At 40.0% G+C, this 19,560-nt stretch overlaps 1 protein-coding gene across 1 annotated transcript in view; it reads right to left on the bottom strand.

The window, feature by feature from the left end:
• Positions 1-5,539: 5,539 nt before the first annotated feature.
• The window catches only part of MCCC1 (methylcrotonyl-CoA carboxylase subunit 1), a 35,425-nt gene continuing 21,404 nt past the window's right edge, over positions 5,540-19,560 (bottom strand). Inside the window, exons 14-19 of the mRNA XM_075938053.2 lie at positions 15,494-15,580; positions 14,112-14,161; positions 9,516-9,653; positions 8,821-8,928; positions 8,218-8,289; positions 5,540-6,569 (exon numbers count right to left, since the gene is read on the bottom strand). Of these exons, the coding sequence (XP_075794168.2) occupies positions 6,450-6,569; positions 8,218-8,289; positions 8,821-8,928; positions 9,516-9,653; positions 14,112-14,161; positions 15,494-15,580 (575 nt within the window). The 3' untranslated portion in view covers positions 5,540-6,449. The remainder of the gene's footprint in view (positions 6,570-8,217; positions 8,290-8,820; positions 8,929-9,515; positions 9,654-14,111; positions 14,162-15,493; positions 15,581-19,560) is intronic.

The raw sequence follows: 19,560 nt of genomic DNA, 5'->3' as shown, positions 1-19,560 counted from the left end.
TTCTGGAAGAACAGAGGTTTCCCCAGTATCTTTGACCAACCTTTCCCTCTCATATTGTTATGCAGTGGCCTGTTTTGAGTAGTCCCTACAATATCACAAAGAGTAGTACCCAGCTTTTTGGTATGATTATGGTAACTAGTAACCAATTGTTCCTGGACAGGGCAAGATAGAGGAGCTTAGCTTGTAAGGAGTTAACATGTTCCACTGGTCATATGGCTGCTTTGGACAATGCACACAAAGAGAAAGCCAGGTCAAAGGAGGAGGAGGTCTTTTCCCCTCTTGGCTGGTTAATATAAGGAAATCCTTTGGAATATACTGCCCAGTGTTTATTGATAATTTGCTTTTGTCTAAAGAGGTGACAATTAAGAATGCAACTTTGTTCCTGCTACAAGACTGATTCTGGATCCTGTACTCCAGCACATCCTGCTGACTTCAGAGTACCAGGAAGAGGGAAGCAGTCATCAGCCACCACTCCCTCCCAATACTCCCAGGAATTTTGCCTGGCAGGGCATATATTATCATCTCCTCCTTTTCTTACTTCCCATGTGAGCAAGTTGGCTGTCATTTACAAAGAAAGCAATTGCTATTTCAAAAGTAACTTTTGGCACCAAGTATGTTTATCTGGAGGATAGATTAAAGATAAATCCAACTATCATTATCACTTCAAAAACTCAGTAGGGCATTAGACATACAAATGTGCCCACTTATTAATGCTACAGTCAAAAAATATGGGTATTCAATCGAAACACCCTGTTTCTTTCCGGAAACTGCTGTGACTACTAAATAGTATTAACCTGAACATGTCTCAAAAAAGACACTGAATTTTAAAAAAAAGCTTTTATTCCATAAAATATAATAGTCAAAATGAAACTGAATATAGTGGTCTCCATTAAGCAATTATTCTTCCCTGCTTCCTTAAAAAAGCAGAAGTGACAAACCAATATTAGTTCAACTAAGCAACTGCATTCAACATCATATTCAAGGACTAAACCTATGTGGTATTTGACAATACTTTCCAAACAGAATCCTTACTGCAGAAAGCTGCCCCAGCATCATAAAAAAATGTTATGTGGCATCTGCCTGCATTATTATGAGCCCGAATCCATAATACGAACACAATTTACTTTATGCAAGCAGCTTAAACATTTATTAAGAACATAACGTATTTGAAACGTATTTGAATGCTCAAATCTATACGGTTGCTCCAGTAAACATACAGGCTACGTCTACACTGGCACCCTTTTCCGGAAATGCTTAAAACAGAACAGTTTTCTGTTACAACTATTTCCGGAAAAAGAGCGTCTACATTGGCAGGATGCTTTTCCGGAAAAGCCCTTTTTCTGGAAAAGCGTTCGTGGCCAATGTAGACGTGCTTTTCCAGAAAGAAGTCCCGATCGTCATTTTCGCGATCGGGGCTTTTTTCTGGAAAAGACTACTGGGCTGTCTACACTGGCCCTTTTCCGGAACAGTTTTCCGGAAAAAGGACTTTTGCCCGAGCGGGAGCAGCATAGTTTTTCCGGAAAAACACTGACAATTTTACAGTAGATTGTCAGTGCTTTTCCGGAAATTCAAGGGGCCAGTGTAGACAGCTCGCAGTTTATTCCGGAAAAGCGGCTGCTTTTCCGGTATAAGTGGCCCAGTGTAGACACAGCCACAGTGCAGAATACTGATCTCTTTACAAAAACAAACAGAATCACAGTGAAATAATTCTTGACAGTCAGAGCCAAGAGAAAAACAATCAACGGATACCAGGACAGCTCTATAAATACATTTGTAAGTATTGTCTATAAAATTGACGTTTTGCTTTGAGTATTAATCTTCATGATTTTATAAAGGAAGATGAGACTATGCTTAGGTACAGCCCCATTCTTTCCTCTGTTGGTTGAGCTATAAAAGTCCCTGTCAAAAACACTCAGTATTCACTTTTTAATACACTGGATGCCGGGAGCTGCGATTTACTGACAGCTGGATGAATACAACCATTATAGCCAAGGATTCAATAAATCAAAAAGAAAAAAAAATTACAATTTACTAGCTTTGGCTTTTTTCCTAAATAAAATGTAAAAGCTTAAAAGCACTATAAGTAATGATGAAGACTACATCTGAAATTACAATTTTACCTGGAAAATAAGTAGACACTTATATAACACATTTTTCCATTGATCTCAATATATTATCATTATCCTCATTATATATGAGGAAATTGAGGCAAACATTGTTTATGTGACATACCCAAGGTCATGTGGTGAATCACAGTGGCAGAACTGGGAACAGAATCCGGCTCTTCTGCCTTCCACTCCCATGTCCTATTTGCCAGACCAGTGTGAGTCTTCTGATACTGCTTTGTGTAGGGGTAGACATTACAGGGCAAATTGTTAGCTGATATGAAGTGATTGCTCCACTGAATGGAGCTATGACAATGTACATCAGTGGAGAATCTGCCCCTCGAGTAGAAATACAAACATGTTGTCCTGAGCAGGCCAGTTACAGCTTAATGAAGATATTTCAGTAGCTGACAAGTAAAGATCTTCCTTTAGTTCAGGTACTAGAATCTCAAGTTTTTGAAGCTAGATAACCTTTATTCCAGCCCTGCCTCTGCAAGGGCTTTCTACTAGACAAAGAGGTGGCAATTAAATCAATCCCCATTATAAGACTGATTTTGATTTTCATAACAAAAGGGAAAACTGCATGCTTTCAAATGTTTAATGTCAGCTAGAATATTTTAGGAAAAAGTTTATTAACTTTGGCTCGTTTGTGACTCTTTTTTGAGAGTTTTCCTGCCCAATTAAATCACATTACAGCACTCATTGGAAATATGGCCAGATTTTAACTACGATGTTGAAGTTTAACTAGCTAACTGTCTAACCAATAAAAGCTGATGCTCATTGGTTAATAGCATTGATTAAACTCAGCCAGCTCCTGGGGAGGAGGTTTTGCTGCGGCACAGCTGTTTTTGCACAAAAACCCGCAGAGTGTCCACACCGCAAGCGTGTTTCTGCGCAAGTAAATTTACAGTACAAGCAGTCCCCGGGTTACATACAAGATAGGGACTGTAGGCTTGTTCTTAAGTTGAATTTGTATGTAAGTCGGAACTGGTACATATTGTAGGGGAAACTCTAGCCAAACATTTTTCCAGAGCTCAGTTTTATTCTCCCACACCTCACTTCCCTCAGTCCTTTATTCTCAAGCTGAGGTGTCTGCTGAGAAAAGCTGCTCCGCGTCTCCCTGGTCTGCTGGGGGGAAGCAGCTAGTACGGGGTTGCCTCACCCCGTTTGTAAGTAGGGATCCAATGTAAGTCGGATCCATGTAACCCGGGGACTGTCTGTAAATCAAAAGAACAGAGGAGTTTTTGAGGTGTAGGTATTTCTCTTTCTACGAGGAATAACTCCTTTTTGTGCAAGAGTTCTTGAGCAAAAAGGTGTCTGTGGACAGGCAACAGGAAGTTTTTCCACAAAAAGAGCCAATCAAAAAAGCACAGGTGCTCTGCTGACTATTCTGTGAATAGCAATCGGAGCTTTCTTTCAAGAGAGCATCCATGCAGTCTGGATGATCTCTTGTGCAAGAAGCCTGCAGTGGAGATGTAGCCAGAGAAGCTTCGCTGTAGGCTCTGTAGTATAAAGCTTCCATAATCGCTAAGCTTAGTGTAATTGCAAAGATTTTAGTTTCTGCTCCCACAGTCTAGTTTTAAGATTTTGGCAGTTACACAGTTACCATATTTAACAATTTCTAACATCCCTAATTTTGACACTTGCTCATGCAAAAGGCAATTTTAAAGGGCAAAATTATAAAACATTTACGAATTGCCATCATTTGAAAACTAGATGAGATTATCTATCAATGAAGCTTATTGAAGGGAAAAAAATCCCATAGCAACAGAGAATATATTTACTGCTAACCTCCAAAGATAAGACTTGTCCTTCATTCCCCACCCAAATTGCTCCTTGGTCTATGTACTCGTATCCATCTGCTAAATGGAATAAGTGAGGAATGGAGGGCTTGTAAGCAGTGCAAAGTGTATTAATCAGACAGGAGAATCAGGGGTTTAAATGATTTGGTAGATTCACATAAAAGCTTTAAAGGCAGAGATGGGAACTGAATCCTGGGCCTACAAGGCGGAAGACCAATATCTTACTTGCTAAACCACAAAGCCTCTTGAAGAAAATACTTCAAATTTTTGTATGTAGAGTCCAGTCCTCGGGGGTCCCATTGAAGGCATTGAAGACAGCTAGTTGGAAATAAATAGGATTCCCTACACCATTAGTAAGCAGGCCAACATACACTTGTCTAAAAGTCTATGTTCTAGCATGTTTTTGGTCTGCATTGGTCAGCACAGTCATAGAGTCATGTTAGCCAACTCATCATGAAGTAGTAGCTTGAACACACAATACTTCAGAGAGGTACCATACAGGTACTAAAGGCTACCTCCGCAGATCTTGTCAACATTGAACACCTTCAGATGAGTAAGCCTGAGGATTGAGGCTGATTAATAAACTCAGCTGGATTGTGGTTGGACTGCCTGATTGGCTGAAGAGAACCAGCAAGCCTGCTTTTAACCCAGCAGGTCACTGGCTGCTCAATGCTCAGCCTGCTGCAGTGATCACTCAGGAACCAGCCTTGTTCCAACTCATATCCCTTCCTTCCTTACTCCTGACTCCATCTGTGACCCTTGTCTTTGGTTCCCAGATTCTGATTCTGGCTCTAGTTCCTGGCTCCTGACTTTGAATATAACTTGAGGCCCCCACTTAGGGCTCATCTAGACTACGCTAAAGTGTCGAAAGAGGCTATAAAAATTCTGCAGGAATTTGCATATTTTCTTCCGATCTCGCTTTCGAAAGTGAAAGTAGTCTGGACATGTTTTTTTCAACAACCCCTTTGTCAAAAAGCTGCGTAAACCTCATTTTTTGAGGAAAAGCGGCTTTTGAAAAAGGGGGGCTTGTCAAAAAAAAACGTGTCCAGACTACTTTCACTTTTGAAAGCTATACTTTTGAAAGTGAGATCAGAAGAAGATATGCAAATTCTCGGGGAATTTGCATATCCCCTTTGGACACTTCAGCGTAGTCCGGACATAGCCTTTTAGTTCCTGATCCCATAGTCCAGTTTTAAGCTCTGAGCCAACATCACTGAGCAATCTCTCTGCAGGATCGGAGCCACTGTGCATATGGTGATTCTTTTAATATTGTTCTGTAACAACTATATTGTCCTATCTACAGTTCAAACCATGCCAGATAATCACAATGGGCACAGATACAGTATCCTGAAAGTTGAAGTGACAAAAACCACTTCATTAATTGAAAGACAATACTTACAATGAGCATTTTATTAATAAAAAGTGTCTTTTCCCTTTATTAATAAAAAGTGTCTTTTTCCTTTATCTAAGCATCTGGGTTTCAGCATCAACAACTGTATTTTTAAAATACAGCAAATAACCAATATGCAGTATCCCCTTCTCCCCCCTACCGCCCGCACTTACACTGCTTTTATGTATAAAAGAACCACACATTTTTCTTTGTGGAAAAAAACGTACACGTGAAAGTAGCAATAAGTATTACTCTCAGTCTGATGTTTTATGGATCTTGGGAAGGCCACATTCTGGCAAATGAACAACATATAAGGTTTGTAGACTGAAACATGAAGAAATGTGGGAAAGTAATCAGAATTTTAAAATATGTATTTTTTTATGGCACAAATATTTAATATGAAATAAATGTACAATCTTTCTGTATTACAAACTGAGCTCTCAAGATAGAATAACACATCCTGAAAACAGATTCAGTTTTGAATAATATAACAATAATATTACACTGCCCGTCTGGAACAATATTTATGGAAATTCAATCTCCATCGTTCCCCGCCCCCCAGTGAGGTGTGAGGTAACCAAGCACTATTATCCCCATTTACAAATGGACAAACAGAAGCACCAAGAGATAAAGTGACATAGCAAAGAGTATATACAAGACCAATCCTGCATTCAATACTCAGGCAAAAGTCAAGCCTTTTATGGGAGTTTTGCCTCAGGAAGGATGATGATATTATTATGCACTCATTTAAATTTGCCCATCACTGACAGCTTTCAAATTGGCTTACAAGGAGTGTGAACTGTAGGAAATTTTAAGGCAAAATATGGCAAAATAGTAGCTCTTTAATGACAAAGTAGGCAAGAATGTATACTTTAGAAGCTAGTCTCCAATCACAAGAAAACACCTATGAATACCAATATAAGGTCAGGTCCTACATTAATCAGGCAAATGTAATTACTCAATAGGAATTTTACACTAACGATTGCAGGACCAGACCTTTATCTGTTCATCTTTTATTAGAATTCCGTGGTATCCAGTTTTAAGGGAAAGTGGACATAATCTGTAATGTAACTATATCCATGGAATGCTGAATAAAATAGAAGGACAACTTCTTCTTAGAGAAAACCAAGAAATCAAAAAATAGCATCTTGCTTATTCTGATTCCATGTCTTCATCCACTAACTCAACTAGTGAAGCATGTCTGTTGGCTTGAGAGCCTTCTTGGTAATTAACCTTCTTTATTATTCCCGCCTTTGGAGCCCTTATAGTATGCTGCAAAGAAACAAGTCAATAAATAAATCAGTAGAATATTCTTAACATTTCTTTCTTGTTTTAATAACTCCATCTTAGTACAATCAACCATATAAACATTGAGCAGAGATTAGATTAGATCAAATAAACATTTGCCACTTCTTTTTGATACATTTTAAAATGTTATTTTTGTTCTTGAAAGAACCATCTAATTTTCAATTTACTTTGGGTTTTCCTCTTCAATATTTAACTAGAGGGGAAAACAAAACACTATTTGGGGTTTCATTCTGAAGTACAGATATTTTTACCTTGTTTTACTTCATTGTTCCTTTTTAAAAATAAATTAGATATCTGTTAAAAACCAACAATTTTAATCCAACAATGTTAGCCATTTAAAAGGTCAGTTCCTTTGAATGGACTCTGCTGATATATTTAATACATTTTTGTTTTGTGAACAGGAAATGTTTTTATTTAGCAGATTTAGGCTAAATTAAGATGTGATTGCCAACTGCTTATACACCAAGTCCAAATTTGACTCCATTATATCATCGAGTAGTCGTTGTAGCACCTTAGAGACTAACAAAAAAAATTTATACTATATATATATTTGTTAGTTTCTAAGGTGCTAAAGGACTACTTATTGTTTTTAAAGTTACAGACAAACACTGAGATTATTATATCATGTTATTTTTCCATTGTACCTTTTGTTGCACTGATAGTTTCTAAATGATTAGTCTAATAATCAACACAACAACAAATAATGTGTAACTTAACAAGAATTCAAATAATTTATTTTTGCAATAAAACCTTTTATTTTAAATAGTAAATTGTCATTGAACAATACACAGAGCCACATATGGAACATGGATCCAACGTTACACCCATATAGGCATATACAATTACCAAAGTAAGTTTTAATGTTTTTACACTTAAATTAATTTTCTCAATATGCAGGATTTTATACAATGTTATAAAAATTATAAATTAACTAAAATACTAGCTTAAACCTGTTGTTAGTTCAGCTGTGGTATAAAAATAAATCCAAACCCAATCAGCTCCCACTGCAGAAACTGGGATAGGGCAGGCTAATTTTAGCCGAGGTCAAGCAATGTAACAAAAAATGAGTGAACATCCCAAGTAATGCTACATTACATTTCATGTTGACTCTTACAAAAAATCTTTAGTCTACTCTCTGCAAAGCTTTATGAAAACAATAATCAAAACGATTACAAACAAGAAAACTCTTGAGTATATATTTAGAGAATCATTACTTGCTAAATCTCAGCATAAAGCAACTGCAGGTAGCAATATAAAGTGTTTAAATCATGGTGAAAAAAAGGAAAGTACCCAGATTATGAAAGATAGTTTTCTATTGAAAATATTGGATGATTCACTTTTGAGTAATTTAAAAAGCTAACAAAATGAGCATTTACAAAAATTACTGATAAAAATTACACATAAGAACATTCTTTGCTAATAATATACCAGTAAACATAATTCTCTGAAATCCAGTCCGATAACATATTAGTTTTGCAATATTTAAGAAGAGCTGCTGCTGATACAAGACTGAATTGTGCAATATAGCAATAAAACAACCCAGGATACATTTCAGAATTACTGACATTTGCTTTTTTCTTCCCAGTAATAAAACTTTTTTAATGTCACTCACCTCCATTTTCATAGCTATCATAACCATTAGAGGGTCTCCAGCCTGTACCTTGTCCCCTGCTTTCACAAATACCTACAAATACAAAGCAAGCAAGGATTGAAAAATCATGTATGTCCATGTAATCAAAATTACTTGGACAGGATTTCTACCTGGATATCTGGCTGGCAAAAAGGTGAAAATTGCCTTCAGAGAAAAACTGAAGGAAAACTGAATATTAATGGCATCTTCTGAACAGGTCCTTTTCAGTAGGCTTATCTGCTATGACATGGCTTGGGTAGGGAGGAATAGAGCAGAGAGGCCCTAAGGTTTCAGCTCTAAGGACATCTGGTTGAAAAGCCAATTCATTTTAAGAATGGCAAATTTAGCCAAATGCTTAGAATTTTAAAAGAATACTTCCTGTGTTCTGTAGAAAGACCACCAGGTAGTCTGGAAATCACCTGTATAGATTAATTAATTTTCCCAACGGGAAAGAGCCACAGCACCCTCAGGACTGTCCGGTCTGATCATGACTCTTGTGCTGCAGAACCTATTAGAACCTGGCCAGGTAGGAGATATTTGGAAAGGTTTTGTTTGTCTTCCTCCACCCACATTTGTAACAATCACCTTTTCAATTGTCCCAGTCATAGGCGCTACAGCTCCTCCTTGAGGTCCTGTTGCACTTGTTTCAGATAAATATTTAGGTACTGGAAGGCCAATTTGTGCACTGCCTTTCTACAGAAAATTAAATAAACCAAGATTGAGTTAATGTCATAACACATTACAACTGGCACAAACCTCGATTTATATTTATAGTTACAGCTGTTATTAAGTTTGGTTCTGAGTAATTTGTTAATACATGGGGATTTCATCTGATATTTATCTTAATTCTCTTTTAATCTCTTTTTACTGGAAAAAACAGACCAACTTTATTATGCAAACTGGTACATTTCTTCTTCATAAGTTCTACTTCTAATGTAATTCAGAGAATGCCAAGATAAGTTGTTGTATTAATTTGAATTTATTTTTCAGGACTAAATTAGAGTTCTCCTTTATCTCCATCTTGATTTGTTTTATTTTTCAAATGAAATACATTTTTTATTTTATTAACTGCAATTAATTTACTTAGTTGTAGATTACTTACCAACCTCTAATTATAATTATAAACCTAGCAAGGATCTGAAGATTATGGGCTTCTTTAAAAATCTGAAATAGTGACACATCTCACCCCCTTATTTTAAGATTATATAAGTCCACAACACTCCATTTCCTCCCCTATTTTGCTTATCCCCCTCACATGGTCTATTAAAAAGAAACTTTACCAGAGAGAAGAGGCAAATGGTGTTGTCCAAAATGACCACTTTAGATTTATAAACAATCCCGTTTACTGAACATCTCAGGTAAGTTGAATCGTTCTCATTAGAAATGTTTCCAGAAACATGGAAAGCGTTATCTTTTATCTGAAATATAGTCATTACAGTTAAAAGTTGTTATAGGCACAGAGCTTAGCCATACTTTTGTAACAGTAAGTGGCACAATTACCTTAACTGGTTACAAGTAACACGGTTCAATTTGTGTCTGCAAAGGAATTTTTCTCCCATTCCCAGTTTGTGCATCTATACTTACTATGCTGCACCATTGGGGTTGTATCAGTGCATTGTGGAAAATGGGAGAAGCTATCTGTGATGGGGCACTAGATGGGGCTAAATGAAGACTGGCAGTGGGTCACTGAGGCAAGGAGGGCATAGGGTGTCGGGGATTCCTGGAGCAGGAGGACCCCAGAGTGTAGACACACAGAGACACACCAGCCAGAAGGGGACGCTCTGGCACCAAGAAGCTAATTCCCAGACTGACCAGCAGGACGCGCCCCTGTGGTGAGTCACAACATATTACACTATTTCATAGTGTTTCTACAAAGGAAGCTGCCCAATGCTACAGTACTCAGGGCTAAAAGAAGAAAGAATGGTCAAACTGCTTATACAGGCAGGATAACAGAGTCTTGCTTATGCTGAATGATCCAGTAAGACGAAATCCTATGTTGTAGTCTAGTATTTCTCAACCAGTGGTACAAGTACCCTTAGGGGTACTCGAGAGAAGTCAACACAACTAAAATTTGGAGAAAACTGAATTTTTGTTTTATAGCACTTTATTATTTTTGTACTTTTTATACCCAAAAATTTCTTCGCCTGCCTGGCTACGATTAAGTTGTTTAAACAAATGTGTTGCAATGGTAGAAAAAAAATTGTGTGTCTGAAAACTGTAGGTACTGGGGGTACTTATATATATTTTTAAAAGGGGTACTTTATAAAAAAAAAGGTTGAGAAACACTGCAGCACTAGTCACAGACATGCATCAATCGTCATAGAAATGAAATGTTACAATCCTGTTGTGATAGATGGGGGAGTGCTGGTCAGCATTCAGTGATTAAAGGGTTAAATTCAGGTAGCTAGGGGTGTTGGCAGGGAGCCAGGAGACCCAATGGAAAAAGGTGTTGAAATTGGAAGATATACCTGCCTGCTGTTTTCTTTGTGTGAGTTTTAAGCTAGGAGCTGGGGAAACAAGATGAATTGAACCAGGCAGAACTACGATGTCTACAAGGAATACTGGGCATGGAAATGGACTGGACTTTGAAGCACAGATTGTAAGTAGATAGGACAATATCTATTTAGTCACGATCGGGTTATTTTCTTCATTTTGTTGTTTGGTTAAACTTCTCTGTGCTAAGTCCATGTGTCGTCCCCCTCCCTCCCCCCAATTGACTGGAATTTTAAGCTTTAGCCCAGAGATACCATTTCTCTGTGTTTTAATCAGTTCTTTTCTCAGTTGCTCTGTAACACCTAGCAACCAAGTATGCTTTATCAAGTATATCTTTTTTTTGTTAATAAAAATCGCACCTTTTTTTTTTTAAGGTGATGATTGATTCTTGTGTCCTGGAAGGTAACAGAAGGTCTGCGTATGCATGCCTAAGACTGAGAGATCAGCTATCAGAGACTGCAGTTTGTTTTCTTTTCTTTTTTTTTTCCACAGGGGAGCTTGGAAAACAGCGAATGGTCAAACTGCTTATACAGGCAGTATAATGGAGTCCTGTCTGTACTATATGATCCAATAAACCAAAATGCTATGCTGTAGTCACATAAAGGAACATCAGTAGTCATAGAAATGAAATATTACAATATTGCAAATATCTAAACCAGGGTTTCTCAAAGTGCTCTGCAGGCCCATTTTGGGAAAGATGCTAGCAGGTCCGTACTGCTTTGTTTACCTAAAGGGTCTGTAGCCATGGAGCCTTGTGGCTCACTGTTTCCAGCCAAGGGGACTATGGGAAGCATAGCTAACGTTGACATACTTACCACAGCTTCTTGTGTGCGGTAAAGGTAGCGGGGAGCTACTCTCCCATTGATGCCAACTATTCTTCTCGTTGTGGTGGAGTACCATCATTGATGGGAGAGCACTCGGAGATTGATTTATCACATCTAAGTAGATGCAATAAACTGACCGCTGGTAGATCTATCACTCCAGTGTAATAGAGACAAGCCCTAAGTGAACCTTCCAAAATGGGATCAAGACAAGATGGAGAACCTTACAGTACGTGTAGTATGCTAACCCTATTCCGCTCATAAAGAATGTAAGTTTTCAGACATACTAATCCTATATGTTAAACAGGATGCTAAACATGAAAAATTCAATACATGAAAATATTTATTGGTTAACATTTTCTCTGACTTGTTCTTAAGTTAATTGCATTTAAATTAATTTTGTGAGCCACAAATTCACAGCTATTCAGGGCCTAGATTTGCAGAGGTATTGGAAATGGACATAAAATATGAACATACACTGTATTCATTCCATAGATTTCTCTATTTAAATCCTTATCCATGGGCTCAGCAATTTGCTGTTCTAATATTAGGTTATAAATTATTCAAAGAACTGGGCTGAGCTGCCCCATTTGTATGAAAGAGGATGCTGTGGAACGGAAGCAGTTTGTAAGATGCTCTACGAGCCTTGAGAATCTATCATGTCTGGAGAGTGAAAAAGAAAACACACACTTATTTCAGTGTTGGCTTATGATAAAGCCATATAACAATGGGTTAAACTTTGCCTCAACTTACTGCCTTGATTTTATATGCCCCCAAATCATGTAAACTCTTAGGGTATGTCTAGACTACATGCCTCTGCCGACAGAGGCATGTAAATTAGACTACCTGACATAGTCAATGAAGCGGGGATTTAAATATCCCCCGTTTCATTAAAATAAACCTCATTTCACAAAGCATAAGGGAGCGGTTGACAAAGGTGTTCCCTGTCAACCAATCCACGTCTTGACTGCCACGCTGTGCCAACGATCAGCTGAGCTGGCACAGTGCAGTGGCCATTTTTATTTTAATGAAGCGGGGAATATTTAAACCCCCGCTTCACTGACTATGTCAGGTAGTCTAATTTACATGCTTCTGTCGGCAGAGGCATGTAGTCTAGACATACCCTTATTGATTACAAGAGGTAATAGTGACAGAGGCATGAAATGTTGGCATTTCAAAATGCTCAATAATGACAGAGCATCATCAGACTCTTAAAATGTGTGGTTTTAAGATACATAATCCACAAAAAACAAGCACCTAAACAAGTTTGACGAGTGACGACTCCATTATAGGTAATTATGAACTTGAAGACTGTTATAACGCATATGCAGAAGAGGGCCAAATGAAGTTTGATGAAATAACCTTTTCCCGACTTTTGAATACTTGACTTTGTAACCTTTATCATGTTCTTTAACATAACTTTTTGTATTTATTTCCTAGGTTTCTAAACAAGCTAAGTGAAGATATAGCAATTTCATCAGGTGGTATCAGAGCGACACCTATACTGGTCACTAGCAGGTTTGGAATCTTTAGATCCATTGCACAGATTTCTGCCACTTGAGCTAATACAGAACTCATAGCAATAGGCTGTCATCCTCTACATGGGAGGAGCATTAGAGGGGGAGGAGATATGCACACATTTGACAGTGGGTTTCACAAATATTTGGTGACAGCATTGGAATGGTGAGACTTAGGAGTGCTGGATTACATTCCAGATTTTGGAGATGATTGTGCTCTAGTGGGCACTGACTTTTCTGCCCACTCTCACCTCCCATGACCACTTCTGCCCGATTTTCTCTAATCTGTCCTTGTCATGGTTCTTTGACCCCAAATCCCATCCATCTCCAGTCCCAGTCTTTCCCCACTCTACAACACCAGCCTCCTTGTTCCTATTTTATCTCCACAACTTCAGCTCTTGGTCCCTGTGCATTCAAATGCAGCAACTTCTCCCCCTATCCCCCCACAGCTCAGGCCCAGCAGAGATCACGGAGAGCACAGGAGAGACAGGTTCCTTGGTTTTCACTCAGCTGCTTGGACCTGCCATTGCAGGGAAAATGCTACTCAGTCCTAGACAGAAGCATTAGGGAATTTAGTTGCTAAAACCTAAGGAGTCTCCAGTAAGCATGTGCAGAATGTGTTTTTTCAAAGGCTTATAACTTTGACCAAATTTGTTTGGAAATTCATTGGGTTGGCAAAAGGTATATTCCTGACACAGGCTACCCACTCTGCCACATATCAAATCCCTGCTCTAAAGTATTCAGAGAAAAGACTGACAGGTAATGTGTTTTTCCTTAGTCTTATCCTCAGAAATGAAAATCATTTAGGCTGAAACATAAATAAAAACTCAGAATGAGGCAAATCCCTGACACAAAAAATTTCAGAGCAAATGAAAAGTCTGGCAAAGTAATCCACAACTGAAACACAGGGTCTTATAATGGGAAGAGATGGGCAACTTAATAATAGGTGATGCAGCTAGCCTATACATAAGAAATATACAGTAAACTAACTTTACTCATCATCATTATATCAGTTACTGAAGAGTATGAGAAAATAGAACTTTACCTGCATGTTATATGAACCATCCTGATTGTAATCAATAGATATGTCCACCTCTGTTTAATAGAATTTAAAAAACAACAAAGATTTACTTGACAGAGATAAATTAAACTTAAAAACAGAGTTCAGAGCATCCTTTTCAATAAATATAAATTTCCAAATGTGAGAGCCAACAAAAATTGTTAAAACTAGCTCAGCAAACCTTGCAGTAGGTTGTACTGACATTAAGAGCAAAAAGCTGGATGCCAGAACCCATATTTAGTTACTTGAATAAAACTATCTAAGGCTATGTCTAGACTGCAGGCTTCTTTCGGAAGAATCTTTCTTCGGAAGAGCTCTTCCGAAAATCTTCTTCCAAAAGAGAGCGTGCACATACAAAAGCACATCAAAAGAGCAATCTGCTTTTTCGAAAGATACCATCCACACTGAATGGACGCTATCTTGCACATAAGCTGTGATTACTATGGACGGAGTGGCCACCAGGACACCTGTGCTTTTTCCTCTTTCCTCTTCTTTCGAAAGAACTCCCTCTTCCCTGTCCACACACGCCTTTTTCCGAAAGAGCTCTTTTGGAAAAAGGCTTCTTCCTCATAGAAAGAGGATTACCAACGCTGGAAAAACCCCTCTGTTCTTTCAATTTACTTTCAGAAGAATGCAACTGCAGTATTGAAGTAACCCGGGCTTTGTCGGAAAAATCACCATTTTTCCGACAAAACTCTGTAGTGTAGATATACCCTAAGAGTTTCAAAGGTGCTGACTATCCACAACCCAGTGAAGTCAATGGGAACTACAGATGTTCAGGTCCTATGAAAAATTGATCCTTTATTAAAGTGTCTGAATATGGCTTTAGAATCCTAAATTTTAGGGACATTTATTAAAAAACTTGGTTAGTGTCTCTAGGAATTTGAGTGTGGAATTGACCATTATCACTAAAGATGCTGACTGGAGCACGCTGTCTTTATGGTTTTCCCCTGCCCAATCAATCATAGACAAGCCCACCACTGGGGGGAGGAAGGATGGACAGCAAAGGGGTCTGTGCCCTGGGCGTCGGCAAGTCAAAAGGGACTGAGTGGCTGCCATTGCCCTGGGCTCTTTAAATCACTGCCAGAGAACCACACGCTCCAGGCAACTACTAACGACTGGAGCGGGAAGGTGCATCTCACTCGAGGCAGCACTGAAGACCAGCTGCCCTCAGCCATTCCCCTTACACCCTTAGCCCCACCCCTACCTTGCAAGGGGCCTCCAGACGCTTTTGGCTCTGCTGATCTTAGATTTAAAAAAATCCTACGTTTGCTCTTTTCTCTTCCAAATCTTTACAACTTTGTGTGTGCACACTCATGGTGAAGTAACAAGAGCTCTCAAACATGTTACCCACAGCTAGCACTTACTATTTTCACCATCTAGAAGAGTCAGCTTTCTGGTGTAGGACATATTTATTCTTCTACCACTGCTGGATGTAAATGGTGAGAATTTATCTGGAATAACAAATGCATAAACAGTTGATGTTGTATTTACTATATTACAAATAAAACACAAAAATGCTTAGCTATGATATAGAGCTTTACGTCTTCAAACCACTTTATTAGCATTATTATTATTATTTTACTGTTTTTAAATATTTATGTTGCACCAAAGGGCATGTTGGGACCCTATTGTCATATTTACTGTACAAATAGTAAATGACAGTCTCTGCTCAGTCAGACAAGTTATAACAAGGGGATGAGGGACACAAGCAGACTGAATGTAGGACAGAGGTGGGGAGGTAAAGTAACAAAAAATGGTGGCATGGCATGTACTAGGTGCATGTGCAATTCTTGGTCAATCATCAAACTGCAATAAGAATTTGCTACCTGTCTAGCCATTATCAGACATTTTAATCCTCAAATGTATAACTGTAAATACCTTTCTTCTTGTAGCTATGAAAACAGAGGCCAGAGGTTACTGAAGTCAATGGAAGTCCTTCAGCTAATTTTAGTGGGTGTTGGATCAAGCTGTAAGTGACTTTGAATGTGCTGACAGTCACAATGGAAGTGCCAGGAATAGAGTACAGGAATTCTTAGCTCCCTATGCCATGCTCAATCCATTAAACTGTCTTGCCTCTCCAGATCCTGACCAGGATCTATTTAGTATTTTAATCTGAAGGTCTTTAAGGCTGTCTGAAGAAACAGTTTTGATGGACATTAAAAAGACTCTGAGCTAGCCTCTCTCATTGGAAAGAAATTTGCATTTTGAAGATAAAAAGGAAGTTTAGAAGAAGTGGAAAAATGGGACAAATGACTAAGGAGGAATATAAAAATATACAAAAATAGTGCTTGAGTATGCAGGAATGTAACCAGGAAGGCCAAAGTACACTTAGAGTTGCAGCAACAAAGGATATGAAGGATAACAAGAAGGGTTTCTACAAGTATGTTAGCAACAAGAAGGTGATCATGGAAAGCATGGATCCTTAGGGTACATCTAGACTATATGCTTCTTTCGAAAGAGATCGTCTAGACAGCCACAACTTTTTCGAAAAAGCGATCAGCTTTTTCAAAAGAGAGCACCCAGGCAATCTGGATGCTCTCTTTTGAAAAAGCCTTGTTTGCGGTCAAGAACACCTTTTTTTCGAAAGAGCTCTTTCGTTTTTCCTCATAAAATGAGGTTTACTGCTGTCGAAAAAAACCACTGTGTTCTTTCGATTTAATTTTGAAAGAACACAATGGCAGTCTAGACAAAGATGAAGTTTTTTTTTAAAAAAGGCCACTTTTTTCAAAAAAAACCCCTGTAGTCTAGACATAGCCTTACTGCAGGGGCGGATATAGGGCAGGGCGAACGGGGCAGCCGCCCCGGGCCCCGCGCTTCAGAAAGTCCCGCGCATGCGCCGCGGTGCATGCGCCGTGGCACCGCTGCACATGCGCCGTGGCAAAGGGGGAGCCCTGTGGAATTATGCTGCCCAGGGCCCCGCAAAACGGTCATCTGCTCCTGCCTTACTGAATGGGGGAAGACGACCTTGTGATAGATGATGTGGAAAAACCTGTTCTACTCAATGCTTTTTTTTTTCCTCAGTCTTCACAGACAAGGTCAGCTCCCTCACTGCTGCGCTGGACAGTACAGTATGGGGAGGAGGTGAGCAGCCCTGAGTGGTGAAAGAACAGGTTAAGGACTATTTACAAAAGCTAGACATGCACAAGTCCATGGGGCCAGGTGCAATGCCTCTGAGGCTGCTGAGGGAGTTGGCTGATGTGACTGCAGAGCCCTTGGCCATTATTTTTTAAAATTTGTGATGACCAGGGATGATCCAGAATGATTGGTAAAAGGCAAATAGTGTGCACATCTTTAAAAAAGCAAAGGACGATCCAGGGAACTACAGATTGCTCAGCTTCATCTCAGTCCCTGGAAAAATCATGGAGCAGGTTCTCAAGGGATCCATTTTGAAGCACATGGAGGAGAGACAGGTCATCAAGAACAGTCAATGTGCCCTCACCAAGAGCAAATCATGCCAAATCAACCTGATTGTCTTCTATGATGAGATAACTGGATCTGTGGACATGGGAAAAGCACTGGATGTAATATACCTTGACGTTAGCAAAGCTTTCAATATAGTCTCCCGCAGTATTCTTGCAAGCAAGTTAAACAAGTATGGCTTGGATGAATGGACTAGAAGGTGGACAAAAAGCTGGCTAGAGCATCAAGCTTAACAGATAGTGAGCAACAGATCAATGTTCAGTTGGCAGCTGGTATCAAGCAGATTGCCGGGGTAGGTTTTGGGGTCAGTTCTGTTCAACATCCTTAATTAACTGAATGATGGAATGGCTTGCATCCTCAACAAGTTTGCACATGACACTAAGCTGGGGGGAGAGGCAGATGCGCTGGAGTGTAGGGACAGGATCCAGAGTGACCTAGAGAAATTCGAGGATTAGGCCAAAAGAAATTTGTCGTTCAACAAGGAGAAATGCAGAGACCATGCACTGCTACAGGCTGGGGACTAACTGGCTATGCGGCAGTTCTGCAGAAAAGGGCCTGGGGATTATAGTGTACAACAGCAGTGGGCACTAATTTTTAAAAGGGGGCCACTTCACAAATTTCTGAAGTAGCCCAAAGCCACCCCAGAAGGGGTGAGGTTAAGAGACTTCTTGTGTTCCCCCACCCATTGACCCTGAGTGGCCTGGGGGAACATGTGAAGTCGTTGCCCCCACTCCATGCCTAGAAAGAATTGCCAGCAGCTGGTGGTTCCCTCTAGGTGCCACAGTGGGAGGAGACTCTGTGCACTTTCCCTGTTCCAGGCCAATCGGAGCCTGGAGGTGGGGGGAAGCATACAAAGTCCTTTGCCCTCAGCCCCCACCCTGCCAGGGACACGTGGATGCTAAAAAAAAACCGACGGCTGTTTTAAAACAGTTGATGGTTCCCTCTGATGCCGCATGCCCCTGGCAGGGGGAGGAGACTTCGCACACTCTCCCTGCCCCCAGGCCAATTGAAGAATCTTGATTGGCCTGGGATAGGGGAGCGTCCAAAGTCTCTCCCCCCTCTGCTCTTACCCTGCTGGGATGCCACGTGCCCCTGGTGGGGGAGGAGACTATGTACGCTCCCCCATCCTCAAGTCTTGATTGACCTGGGTGTGGGGGAGCAGCAGGGTAGCCACGGTCTGGATCCACCGGCTTTGCAAGCTGGATCTGGCCCAGCTTCTTGTACCCCGGTGTACAAGAAGCTGGATATGAGTCAGTAGTGTGCCCCTTTGCCAGGAAGACTAATGGCATATTAGCCTCAATTAGTAGGAACACTGCCAGCAGATCGAGGGAAGTAATGATTCTCCTCTATTTGGCACTGGTGAGGACACATCTGGACTACGTCTACACTGGCGGGTTGTTGTGCCAGAAGTATGCAAATGAGGCTAAACGTGGAATATAGCCGAGTCTCATTTGCATACCTAATGAGCCGCCATTTGGCAGAAGAGGCTTTTTGCGCCAGAAGGAGCTGTTTACACTGCCCCTTCTTGCGCAAGAAAAACCCTCTTGCGCAATGCCGTTATTCCTGACAATAATCAGCGTAGCGGCATTGTGCAAGAGGGTTTTTCTGGCGCAAGAAGGGGCAGTGTAGACAGCTCCTTCTAGCGCAAGAGCCTCTTCTGCAAAATGGTGGCTCATTAGGTATGCAAATGAGGCTCGGCGATATTCCATGCTTAGCTTCATTTGCATATCTCTGGCGCAAGATCGCGCCAGTGTAGACATAGCCCTGGAGTACTGTGTTCATTTTGGGACCTGCCACTACAGAAAGGATGTTGACCACCTGGAAAGTATCCAGTAGAGGGCAACAAAAATGATTAGGAGCCTAGGGTACATAATTTACAAGGAGAAACTGAGGGAACTGGGCTTATTTAGTCAGCAGAAGAGAAGAATGAGGGGGATTTGAAACCAGTCTTCTATTACCTGAAGGGGGATTCCAAAGAGGATGGAGGAGCTAAGTTGTTTTCAGTGGTGGC

This window comes from Pelodiscus sinensis, chromosome 10, assembly GCF_052426305.1.
Source record: "Pelodiscus sinensis isolate ZL-2025 chromosome 10, ASM5242630v1, whole genome shotgun sequence".
NCBI lineage: Eukaryota > Metazoa > Chordata > Testudines > Trionychidae > Pelodiscus > Pelodiscus sinensis.
This window is presented reverse-complemented; position numbering and strand designations above follow the sequence as displayed.